The following is a 12242-nucleotide window of genomic DNA, read 5'->3' on the forward strand; positions in this document are numbered from 1 at the left end:
AAAAAAGACCTATAGTGATTATATTATATGACATCTTGGGCGATATTAGTGGAACCTGCACTTGTGCTTTTTGTACTTTTAATTTTTCAAGTAGAAAGCGTATAGTTTCGTACAAGGTGAAAAGGTCTGGCCTGCCTTGTGACAAGGAGAACACTGAATTCATGTGATGTCATCTCATTCTGAAACCTTTGATGACCGTCGTCCCACTCTGAAACCTTTGATGACCGTCGTCCCATTCTGAAACCTTTGATGACACAATATGGAGCCCGTTATGACATCATGCAGAATGTCCAACAGAATGTTCTGTTGGATTAAAGCCTCCTGACAAACTCCAGTTAGATGCAACCTGACCTCCAACAGAGAAACATCTCCCAGTGTCAACAGACCAAAACTACAGAAATTAGATCTCGACTAGAACCAAAGACGTCAAAACCTGCGGTACACAACCACCCAAGGTACACTACAACCACAAGCAACACTACAGTAGTATATCTCCAACACCGATCCCTGTGTTCAGCCAACATGGAGACAAACTCAAGAGACGAGGTAAGATTTTCTGAACCAGGAGACACTACATCTTTTGTCCAAAGCTTCAACAAATATAGTATTTATAAATATTTTTGAAGAGAGGGCAGCGATTCAGAGGTCTGGCCAGTGAGCTGACTGAGTTTCTTTATATTTAGTTTCTAATTTACATGAATGTGTTGTATTGAGACATGTGAACTGTACAATGTCATAATGTTTTCAGTGTTTAGAGTTTTACAACATCATTGCTGTAATGTGTTTACTGTGAGTCGGGGACACAAGGTGACAGACTTTGTGTCGCTGTAGTTTACAAGACATTTCTGGATATTGTGCAGTTGGCTTGAGGATATTTCTATTTTGACTATATTTAAGTGAAACACAAAACAACATTTTACTGAAATACTATTACTCAATAGTAAATTGAGAATTTGACTGTTTTTGCTGAAGCTGTGAATGAGGGACATTTCATTTTGCTGCCAGTGATGTAGGGCTCTTTTACTACAGATAGCTTCAGATGTGTGAAAGATCCCCTCTTTTTCTGTGTATTCAAAGTTAACACGGGACAATATTTTTACGTATTGCATGTATATTTGTGTCTTTCAGTGCTCACAGCATTCTCCAGGCAGAGCCCTGCACGCTCTGCGACGAGCCCTTAAAGACTCAAAATCAGTACACAGGCAGCTGGCCTCAGAAAATGCTGCTCTGAAGGAGCAAATGGCCAACAAAGAGATCAGCTGGGAAAAGGAAAGGCAGAAGCTTCTGGATAAAACAGGCCGTATAGTCTCAACTCTATATACAACCAGAAATGAAAGAGATTTCCTAGATGGGGCTTTACAGTCCACAAGAGCCACTCTTAAACAAAGTGACATTCAAAGAAAGGAGACGGAGAGAAAAAATGAAATATTAGAAGAAGAGGTCTGCTCTCTTAAGAAACACCTGAGCTGTCAACAGATGGAGACAGAGAAAATAAAAACATTGTGGAAAGAAGAGCGGGACCAGGTCATGAAAATGAAGCTTTGCGTGGAGAAATCTCTAAATCAGTTTACTGCAGGGTGGGAAAGCCAGTGGCTTGTGAATGAGGAGGAGGGAGATGCCGAGCTGACCACTCTGCAGGAGCACTGTGAGGAGAAGGAGATGAAGGTAAAGGAAGATGAGATCATTTCCACGGTAACAAGGGAAATTATGGCAATGGTGGAGGGAAATATGGTGACATTAAAATCCATAAACACAGAGCTCCACCAGAGCCAGGCAGAGTTGAAGAGTAAAAACAAAGCTCTGCAGGATCTTCTCAGTGGAGAGCAGAAAAACAATAGAGAGCTGGAGGAGAAGTGGCTCCAAAAAGAGCACACGATGGAGGAGGACATTAAGCTCCTGAGCGAGCTAAACACTGAGCTCCAGGTACGGCACATCAGCTGATCACTTTAATTGAAATAATAACTTGTTGGATTCTAACACTTTGTTTCATATTTAGTCTTTGAAAGAGAAAACACTGAATGACTTTCTACTTTTGTCTTTTCAGGAGCTCGCCGACAAAACTGACGATGAGAAGGCCAAGATGAGAAAGAACGAAAAGAGGGCAAGGAAGGAGACAGAAAAGAGGCTGAAGAAGGAGAGAAAAGAGGAGGAAAAGAGAGAGAAAAGAGAAAAAAGAAAATGAGAAGAAGGAAAAGGAGAGATTGAAGAGAGAAAAGAAAGAAAATCAGGAAAGGGAGAAAAAAGAAAAGAAGGAGATAAAAGAGGAGGAGAGAAAGAGAAGGAAGAAAATGAGAAAAAGGAAAAGGAGAGATTGAAGAGAGAAAAGAAAGAAAATCAGGAAAGGGAGAAAAAAGAAAAGAAGGAGATAAAAGAGGAGGAGAAGAAAGAGAAGGAAGAAAATGAGAAAAAGGAAAAGGAGAGATTAAAGAGAGAAAAGAAATAAAATGAGGAAAGAGAGAAGAAAGAAAAGGAGTAATATCATTTTACCCCCCATCTCCCCTTCCAGTTTTCCTCCCCTCCTTTCCTAACCCTCTCACCCCTACTCCCCAACAACCCTACCTCTCCTACCCTCTTACCTCCCATTCTTTCCCTTCCTCACCCCCCTACCCCTTTCTCCGTTTAACCCCTACTACCCAACAACCCTACCTTTCCTACCCCCCTCCCCCCATCTGCCCATCAGGTTTCCTCCCTCCTTTCCTAACCCCCTCACCCCTTTCTCCCTTTCACCCCTACTCCCCAACAACCCTACCTCTCCTACCCTCTTACCTCCCATTCTTTCTCCCTTCCTAATCCCCCCTACCCCTTTCTCCATTTAACCCCTACTACCCAACAACCCTACCTTTCCTACCCTCTTACCCCCCCCCCCCCCCCCATCAGGTTTCCTCCCTCCTTTCCTAACCCTCTCACCCGTTTCTCCCTATTACCCATACCCCATGTCATGTCACCTGAAATAAATGTAAATAAACACAATTAAATGTGATATCTTGGTCGTGATAGCAGGTTTTAGATATTTCTGTAAATTGAAGTGATTGCAGAGTTTGTATGTTATACTGCAGCTGATTCATTTCATACAGCTGGAAATACTGCCCTCCAGTAATAAAAACTAAGTATTTCTTCAGCCCATGGAGTATAGTGGGCTTGCATAAATATGTATTTGACTCAGATCTCGGGTTAAGTTTTAGAGATTTATCTAAACACAGACCTCTGTTTATTTGAATAGTGTCCACACTGGAAAACACTCAGGTAGTGCACACATCTGACACAAAAGTCCTGTAATTTTGTTTTTCTAACAATCAAAAAATATTGTTTTTATTCTACGTGTGGACCTACATTAAAATACACATAGCTATACACAATTATGGTTGCATCATGGTGGCTATGGCTTGAACAATACCTAAATCCTGGACAACTGGGGCTTTGTACAATCAGACTGGGCTGAGTTATGGTCATTTAAACTCATCCTTAAAATAATAATTAATTACAAATGAAAACAGACTGAAACTGTGTTGAAAGTTGTAGACGATAGTTCAGCTTCAGGACTCATTACACTTTATTTTAAATGCCAGCAATTAACTCTATTTGTTATTTACTTCTTGGAGTATTACACATTTTATTAAAAGAAGAACACAAACAGTAGCTAATATGGCTTACTTTATATCTCTGCGACAGATCCAGGACCAGTATGGCATTGTGTTTTGCAGTTCAGCATGTCGTGAGAGTGATGTTGATGGTTTAAGTAACTGGATATCTGAGGTGGAAAACAGGGTCAGACTTATTATTACAAATACACACTCCCTTTGGATGCACTCATGTAAACTGCAAAGTGTGTGTGAGTTCAGAATATATCCCATTAAAATAAGAGCATTGATGTGTTCAAGTTTTTTTGCATCTGTATAGAGAAATTATAATATTCTATATTATGATGTTAAAAAAAGACCTATAGTGATTATATTATAAGACATCTTGGGCGATATTAGTGGAACCTGCACTTGTGCTTTTTGTACTTTTAATTTTTCAAGTAGAAAGCGTATAGTTTATCGTACAAGGTGAAAAGGTCTGGCCTGCCTTGTGACAAGGAGAACACTGAATTCATGTGATGTCATCTCATTCTGAAACCTTTGATGACCGTCGTCCCACTCTGAAACCTTTGATGACCGTCGTCCCATTCTGAAACCTTTGATGACACAATATGGAGCCCGTTATGACATCATGCAGAATGTCCAACAGAATGTTCTGTTGGATTAAAGCCTCCTGACAAACTCCAGTTAGATGCAACCTGACCTCCAACAGAGAAACATCTCCCAGTGTCAACAGACCAAAACTACAGAAATTAGATCTCGACTAGAACCAAAGACGTCAAAACCTGCGGTACACAACCACCCAAGGTACACTACAACCACAAGCAACACTACAGTAGTATATCTCCAACACCGATCCCTGTGTTCAGCCAACATGGAGACAAACTCAAGAGACGAGGTAAGATTTTCTGAACCAGGAGACACTACATCTTTTGTCCAAAGCTTCAACAAATATAGTATTTATAAATATTTTTGAAGAGAGGGCAGCGATTCAGAGGTCTGGCCAGTGAGCTGACTGAGTTTCTTTATATTTAGTTTCTAATTTACATGAATGTGTTGTATTGAGACATGTGAACTGTACAATGTCATAATGTTTTCAGTGTTTAGAGTTTTACAACATCATTGCTGTAATGTGTTTACTGTGAGTCGGGGACACAAGGTGACAGACTTTGTGTCGCTGTAGTTTACAAGACATTTCTGGATATTGTGCAGTTGGCTTGAGGATATTTCTATTTTGACTATATTTAAGTGAAACACAAAACAACATTTTACTGAAATACTATTACTCAATAGTAAATTGAGAATTTGACTGTTTTTGCTGAAGCTGTGAATGAGGGACATTTCATTTTGCTGCCAGTGATGTAGGGCTCTTTTACTACAGATAGCTTCAGATGTGTGAAAGATCCCCTCTTTTTCTGTGTATTCAAAGTTAACACGGGACAATATTTTTACGTATTGCATGTATATTTGTGTCTTTCAGTGCTCACAGCATTCTCCAGGCAGAGCCCTGCACGCTCTGCGACGAGCCCTTAAAGACTCAAAATCAGTACACAGGCAGCTGGCCTCAGAAAATGCTGCTCTGAAGGAGCAAATGGCCAACAAAGAGATCAGCTGGGAAAAGGAAAGGCAGAAGCTTCTGGATAAAACAGGCCGTATAGTCTCAACTCTATATACAACCAGAAATGAAAGAGATTTCCTAGATGGGGCTTTACAGTCCACAACAGCCATTCTTAAACAAAGTGACATTCAAAGAAAGGAGACGGAGAGAAAAAATGAAATATTAGAAGAAGAGGTCTGCTCTCTTAAGAAACACCTGAGCTGTCAACAGATGGAGACAGAGAAAATAAAAACATTGTGGAAAGAAGAGCGGGACCAGGTCATGAAAATGAAGCTTTGCGTGGAGAAATCTCTAAATCAGTTTACTGCAGGGTGGGAAAGCCAGTGGCTTGTGAATGAGGAGGAGGGAGATGCCGAGCTGACCACTCTGCAGGAGCACTGTGAGGAGAAGGAGATGAAGGTAAAGGAAGATGAGATCATTTCCACGGTAACAAGGGAAATTATGGCAATGGTGGAGGGAAATATGGTGACATTAAAATCCATAAACACAGAGCTCCACCAGAGCCAGGCAGAGTTGAAGAGTAAAAACAAAGCTCTGCAGGATCTTCTCAGTGGAGAGCAGAAAAACAATAGAGAGCTGGAGGAGAAGTGGCTCCAAAAAGAGCACACGATGGAGGAGGACATTAAGCTCCTGAGCGAGCTAAACACTGAGCTCCAGGTACGGCACATCAGCTGATCACTTTAATTGAAATAATAACTTGTTGGATTCTAACACTTTGTTTCATATTTAGTCTTTGAAAGAGAAAACACTGAATGACTTTCTACTTTTGTCTTTTCAGGAGCTCGCCGACAAAACTGACGATGAGAAGGCCAAGATGAGAAAGAACGAAAAGAGGGCAAGGAAGGAGACAGAAAAGAGGCTGAAGAAGGAGAGAAAAGAGGAGGAAAAGAGAGAGAAGAAAGAGAAAAAAGAAAATGAGAAGAAGGAAAAGGAGAGATTGAAGAGAGAAAAGAAAGAAAATCAGGAAAGGGAGAAAAAAGAAAAGAAGGAGATAAAAGAGGAGGAGAAGAAAGAGAAGGAAGAAAATGAGAAAAAGGAAAAGGAGAGATTGAAGAGAGAAAGAAAGAAAATCAGGAAAGGGAGAAGAAAGAAAAGAAGGAGAGAAAAGAGGAGGAGAAGAAGAGAAGGAAGAAAATGAGAAAAAGGAAAAGGAGAGATTAAAGAGAGAAAAGAAATAAAATGAGGAAAGAGAGAAGAAAGAAAAGAAAGAGGAGTAATATCATTTTACCCCCCATCTCCCCTTCCAGTTTTCCTCCCCTCCTTTCCTAACCCTCTCACCCCTACTCCCCAACAACCCTACCTCTCTACCTCTTACCTCCCATTCTTTCTCCCTTCCTCACCCCCTACCCCTTTCTCCGTTTAACCCCTACTACCCAACAACCCTACCTTTCCTACCCCCCTCCCCCCATCTGCCCATCAGGTTTCCTCCCTCCTTTCCTAACCCCCTCACCCCTTTCTCCCTTTCACCCCTACTCCCCAACAACCCTACCTCTCCTACCCTCTTACCTCCCATTCTTTCTCCCTTCCTAATCCCCCCTACCCCTTTCTCCATTTAACCCCTACTACCCAACAACCCTACCTTTCCTACCCTCTTACCCCCCCCCCCCCCCCATCAGGTTTCCTCCCTCCTTTCCTAACCCTCTCACCCGTTTCTCCCTATTACCCATACCCCATGTCATGTCACCTGAAATAAATGTAAATAAACACAATTAAATGTGATATCTTGGTCGTGATAGCAGGTTTTAGATATTTCTGTAAATTGAAGTGATTGCAGAGTTTGTATGTTATACTGCAGCTGATTCATTTCATACAGCTGGAAATACTGCCCTCCAGTAATAAAAACTAAGTATTTCTTCAGCCCATGGAGTATAGTGGGCTTGCATAAATATGTATTTGACTCAGATCTCGGGTTAAGTTTTAGAGATTTATCTAAACACAGACCTCTGTTTATTTGAATAGTGTCCACACTGGAAAACACTCAGGTAGTGCACACATCTGACACAAAAGTCCTGTAATTTTGTTTTTCTAACAATCAAAAAATATTGTTTTTATTCTACGTGTGGACCTACATTAAAATACACATAGCTATACACAATTATGGTTGCATCATGGTGGCTATGGCTTGAACAATACCTAAATCCTGGACAACTGGGGCTTTGTACAATCAGACTGGGCTGAGTTATGGTCATTTAAACTCATCCTTAAAATAATAATTAATTACAAATGAAAACAGACTGAAACTGTGTTGAAAGTTGTAGACGATAGTTCAGCTTCAGGACTCATTACACTTTATTTTAAATGCCAGCAATTAACTCTATTTGTTATTTACTTCTTGGAGTATTACACATTTTATTAAAAGAAGAACACAAACAGTAGCTAATATGGCTTACTTTATATCTCTGCGACAGATCCAGGACCAGTATGGCATTGTGTTTTGCAGTTCAGCATGTCGTGAGAGTGATGTTGATGGTTTAAGTATCTGGATATCTGAGGTGGAAAACAGGGTCAGACTTATTATTACAAATACACACTCCCTTTGGATGCACTCATGTAAACTGCAAAGTGTGTGTGAGTTCAGAATATATCCCATTAAAATAAGAGCATTGATGTGTTCAAGTTTTTTTGCATCTGTATAGAGAAATTATAATATTCTATATTATGATGTTAAAAAAAGACCTATAGTGATTATATTATATAAGACATCTTGGGCGATATTAGTGGAACCTGCACTTGTGCTTTTTGTACTTTTAATTTTTCAAGTAGAAAGCGTATAGTTTATCGTACAAGGTGAAAAGGTCTGGCCTGCCTTGTGACAAGGAGAACACTGAATTCATGTGATGTCGTCCCACTCTGAAACCTTTGATGACTGTCGTCTCATTCTGAAACCTTTGATGACACAATATGGAGCCCGTTATGACATCATGCAGAATGTCCAACAGAATGTTCTGTTGGATTAAAGCCTCCTGACAAACTCCAGTTAGATGCAACCTGACCTCCAACAGAGAAACATCTCCCAGTGTCAACAGACCAAAACTACAGAAATTAGATCTCGACTAGAACCAAAGACGTCAAAACCTGTGGTACACAACCACCCAAGGTACACTACAACCACAAGCAACACTACAGTAGTATATCTCCAACACCGATCCCTGTGTTCAGCCAACATGGAGACAAACTCAAGAGACGAGGTAAGATTTTCTGAACCAGGAGACACTACATCTTTTGTCCAAAGCTTCAACAAATATAGTATTTATAAATATTTTTGAAGAGAGGGCAGCGATTCAGAGGTCTGGCCAGTGAGCTGACTGAGTTTCTTTATATTTAGTTTCTAATTTACATGAATGTGTTGTATTGAGACATGTGAACTGTACAATGTCATAATGTTTTCAGTGTTTAGAGTTTTACAACATCATTGCTGTAATGTGTTTACTGTGAGTCGGGGACACAAGGTGACAGACTTTGTGTCGCTGTAGTTTACAAGACATTTCTGGATATTGTGCAGTTGGCTTGAGGATATTTCTATTTGACTATATTTAAGTGAAACACAAAACAACATTTTACTGAAATACTATTACTCAATAGTAAATTGAGAATTTGACTGTTTTTGCTGAAGCTGTGAATGAGGGACATTTCATTTTGCTGCCAGTGATGTAGGGCTCTTTTACTACAGATAGCTTCAGATGTGTGAAAGATCCCCTCTTTTCTGTGTATTCAAAGTTAACACGGGACAATATTTTTACGTATTGCATGTATATTTGTGTCTTTCAGTGCTCACAGCATTCTCCAGGCAGAGCCCTGCACGCTCTGCGACGAGCCCTTAAAGACTCAAAATCAGTACACAGGCAGCTGGCCTCAGAAAATGCTGCTCTGAAGGAGCAAATGGCCAACAAAGAGATCAGCTGGGAAAAGGAAAGGCAGAAGCTTCTGGATAAAACAGGCGGTATAGTCTCAACTCTATATACAATCAGAAATGAAAGAGATTTCCTAGATGGGGCTTTACAGTCCACAACAGCCATTCTTAAACAAAGTGACATTCAAAGAAAGGAGACGGAGAGAAAAAATGAAATATTAGAAGAAGAGGTCTGCTCTCTTAAGAAACACCTGAGCTGTCAACAGATGGAGACAGAGAAAATAAAAACATTGTGGAAAGAAGAGCGGGACCAGGTCATGAAAATGAAGCTTTGCGTGGAGAAATCTCTAAATCAGTTTACTGCAGGGTGGGAAAGCCAGTGGCTTGTGAATGAGGAGGAGGGAGATGCCGAGCTGACCACTCTGCAGGAGCACTGTGAGGAGAAGGAGATGAAGGTAAAGGAAGATGAGATCATTTCCACGGTAACAAGGGAAATTATGGCAATGGTGGAGGGAAATATGGTGACATTAAAATCCATAAACACAGAGCTCCACCAGAGCCAGGCAGAGTTGAAGAGTAAAAACAAAGCTCTGCAGGATCTTCTCAGTGGAGAGCAGAAAAACAATAGAGAGCTGGAGGAGAAGTGGCTCCAAAAAGAGCACACGATGGAGGAGGACATTAAGCTCCTGAGCGAGCTAAACACTGAGCTCCAGGTACGGCACATCAGCTGATCACTTTAATTGAAATAATAACTTGTTGGATTCTAACACTTTGTTTCATATTTAGTCTTTGAAAGAGAAAACACTGAATGACTTTCTACTTTTGTCTTTTCAGGAGCTCGCCGACAAAACTGACGATGAGAAGGCCAAGATGAGAAAGAACGAAAAGAGGGCAAGGAAGGAGACAGAAAAGAGGCTGAAGAAGGAGAGAAAAGAGGAGGAAAAGAGAGAGAAGAAAGAGAAAAAAGAAAATGAGAAGAAGGAAAAGGAGAGATTGAAGAGAGAAAAGAAAGAAAATCAGGAAAGGGAGAAAAAAGAAAAGAAGGAGATAAAAGAGGAGGAGAAGAAAGAGAAGGAAGAAAATGAGAAAAGGGAAAAGGAGAGATTGAAGAGAGAAAAGAAAGAAAATCAGGAAAGGGAGAAGAAAGAAAAGAAGGAGAGAAAAGAGGAGGAGAAGAAAGAGAAGGAAGAAAATGAGAAAAAGGAAAAGGAGAGATTAAAGAGAGAAAAGAAATAAAATGAGGAAAGAGAGAAGAAAGAAAAGAAAGAGGAGTAATATCATTTTACCCCCCATCTCCCCTTCCAGTTTTCCTCCCCTCCTTTCCTAACCCTCTCACCCCTACTCCCCAACAACCCTACCTCTCCTACCCTCTTACCTCCCATTCTTTCTCCCTTCCTCACCCCCGCTACCCCTTTCTCCGTTTAACCCCTACTACCCAACAACCCTACCTTTCCTACCCCCCTCCCCCCCATCTGCCCATCAGGTTTCCTCCCTCCTTTCCTAACCCCCTCACCCCTTTCTCCCTTTCACCCCTACTCCCCAACAACCCTACCTCTCCTACCCTCTTACCTCCCATTCTTTCTCCCTTCCTAATCCCCCCTACCCCTTTCTCCATTTAACCCCTACTACCCAACAACCCTACCTTTCCTACCCTCTTACCCCCCCCCCCCCCCCCATCAGGTTTCCTCCCTCCTTTCCTAACCCTCTCACCCGTTTCTCCCTATTACCCATACCCCATGTCATGTCACCTGAAATAAATGTAAATAAACACAATTAAATGTGATATCTTGGTCGTGATAGCAGGTTTTAGATATTTCTGTAAATTGAAGTGATTGCAGAGTTTGTATGTTATACTGCAGCTGATTCATTTCATACAGCTGGAAATACTGCCCTCCAGTAATAAAAACTAAGTATTTCTTCAGCCCATGGAGTATAGTGGGCTTGCATAAATATGTATTTGACTCAGATCTCAGGTTAAGTTTTAGAGATTTATCTAAACACAGACCTCTGTTTATTTGAATAGTGTCCACACTGGAAAACACTCAGGTAGTGCACACATCTGACACAAAAGTCCTGTAATTTTGTTTTTCTAACAATCAAAAAATATTGTTTTTATTCTACGTGTGGACCTAGATTAAAATACACATAGCTATACACAATTATGGTTGTGACTCACCACTAGACAGCACTGTAATTCTATTTCTGTCTCTATTGGTTGGTAAACATGCTCTTATAAACAGCAGCTGTACTGTATATCTACAGGATTGTTGTTTTTCTGGACAAATTAATTTAAAGGCAGTTATTGTATCCCATGTTTTCCTATACAGAGTAACAGGTACAGTTCTGCTGTAAAGAGCAGCCGACAGAACTACGATTAATGGAAAATTTTTCATGTCACTATGACGATTTAAATACCATTTGCAGAATTCAGTCATGTTTCCAAAATTAAAACTTACTTGTGGAGCCCTGGTCGGCTCTACATGTAGATGTGATTGTTGTGATTGGTCTCGTGTCTCCAGCATCTCATCAGTTAATGCTACCAGGCTGAGTTCTGTTCTTGGCTCGTCCTCTGAGTCCACCACAGCCTGTATTATTGATATGTTGGCTCAGTTATTCAGGTCCCCAGTCTGGTCTAAAATAAAGCAGAATAACAGAACAGAATAAATACATGTTGGATTGTTTGTTTCTTCCTTTCTCTGTGGGAGAGTGTCCTCGGTCTCATTGAAATTTTTTTTTTTTTTACATTCTATTGGAACTATATTGTTATGTGTATGTTTCTTTGCTGAGTATTACACTGGTCGATAGTATTTCACATGGCAGTAAAGCAAAGAAATAAACAAAAAAACAGCAATCTTACTAGCTATAGGCTATTTCTATTGCCTTTAATTGTGTAAACCATAATTAATTGATTACAATTAAGTCAGACTTCTTCCTGTTCTTCTTCCTTTGTGTATTATATCTTTGTGCAAGTGTTTCATTTTTCATTGAGGTCTTTTAGGTTTGTTTTTTAGTTCTTCTGTTAAAACAATGTTACTTTTAAATTAATAATCATATGGATAAATTGCCTTTCTGATATGTGAACACAATTGGGGCAGGCATGTTTAAAGAAGATATGATGGTGGGAGAGATAACTTTCTCTCTTCACCCACTCCTCCAGATTTTTTAAACATCTTGTGGGCATTTGTATCTGGTGTGT

At 40.3% G+C, this 12242-nt stretch overlaps 1 protein-coding gene across 4 annotated transcripts in view; it reads right to left on the bottom strand.

Moving 5' to 3' along the window:
* Nucleotides 1–12242, bottom strand: part of stc2b (stanniocalcin 2b) — a 54959-nt gene that overhangs the window by 39885 nt on the left and 2832 nt on the right. For all 4 annotated transcript variants that reach the window (XM_038708180.1, XM_038708181.1, XM_038708178.1 and 1 more), the window contains exon 2: nt 11503–11678. In XM_038708180.1, the coding sequence (XP_038564108.1) occupies nt 11503–11568 (66 nt within the window). In that variant the 5' untranslated portion in view covers nt 11569–11678. The remainder of the gene's footprint in view (nt 1–11502; nt 11679–12242) is intronic.

The sequence above is a fragment of the Micropterus salmoides genome, unplaced genomic scaffold, assembly GCF_014851395.1.
Source record: "Micropterus salmoides isolate LMB-PRFRI ecotype aquatic unplaced genomic scaffold, ASM1485139v1 Ms_hic_scaffold_9, whole genome shotgun sequence".
NCBI lineage: Eukaryota > Metazoa > Chordata > Actinopteri > Centrarchiformes > Centrarchidae > Micropterus > Micropterus salmoides.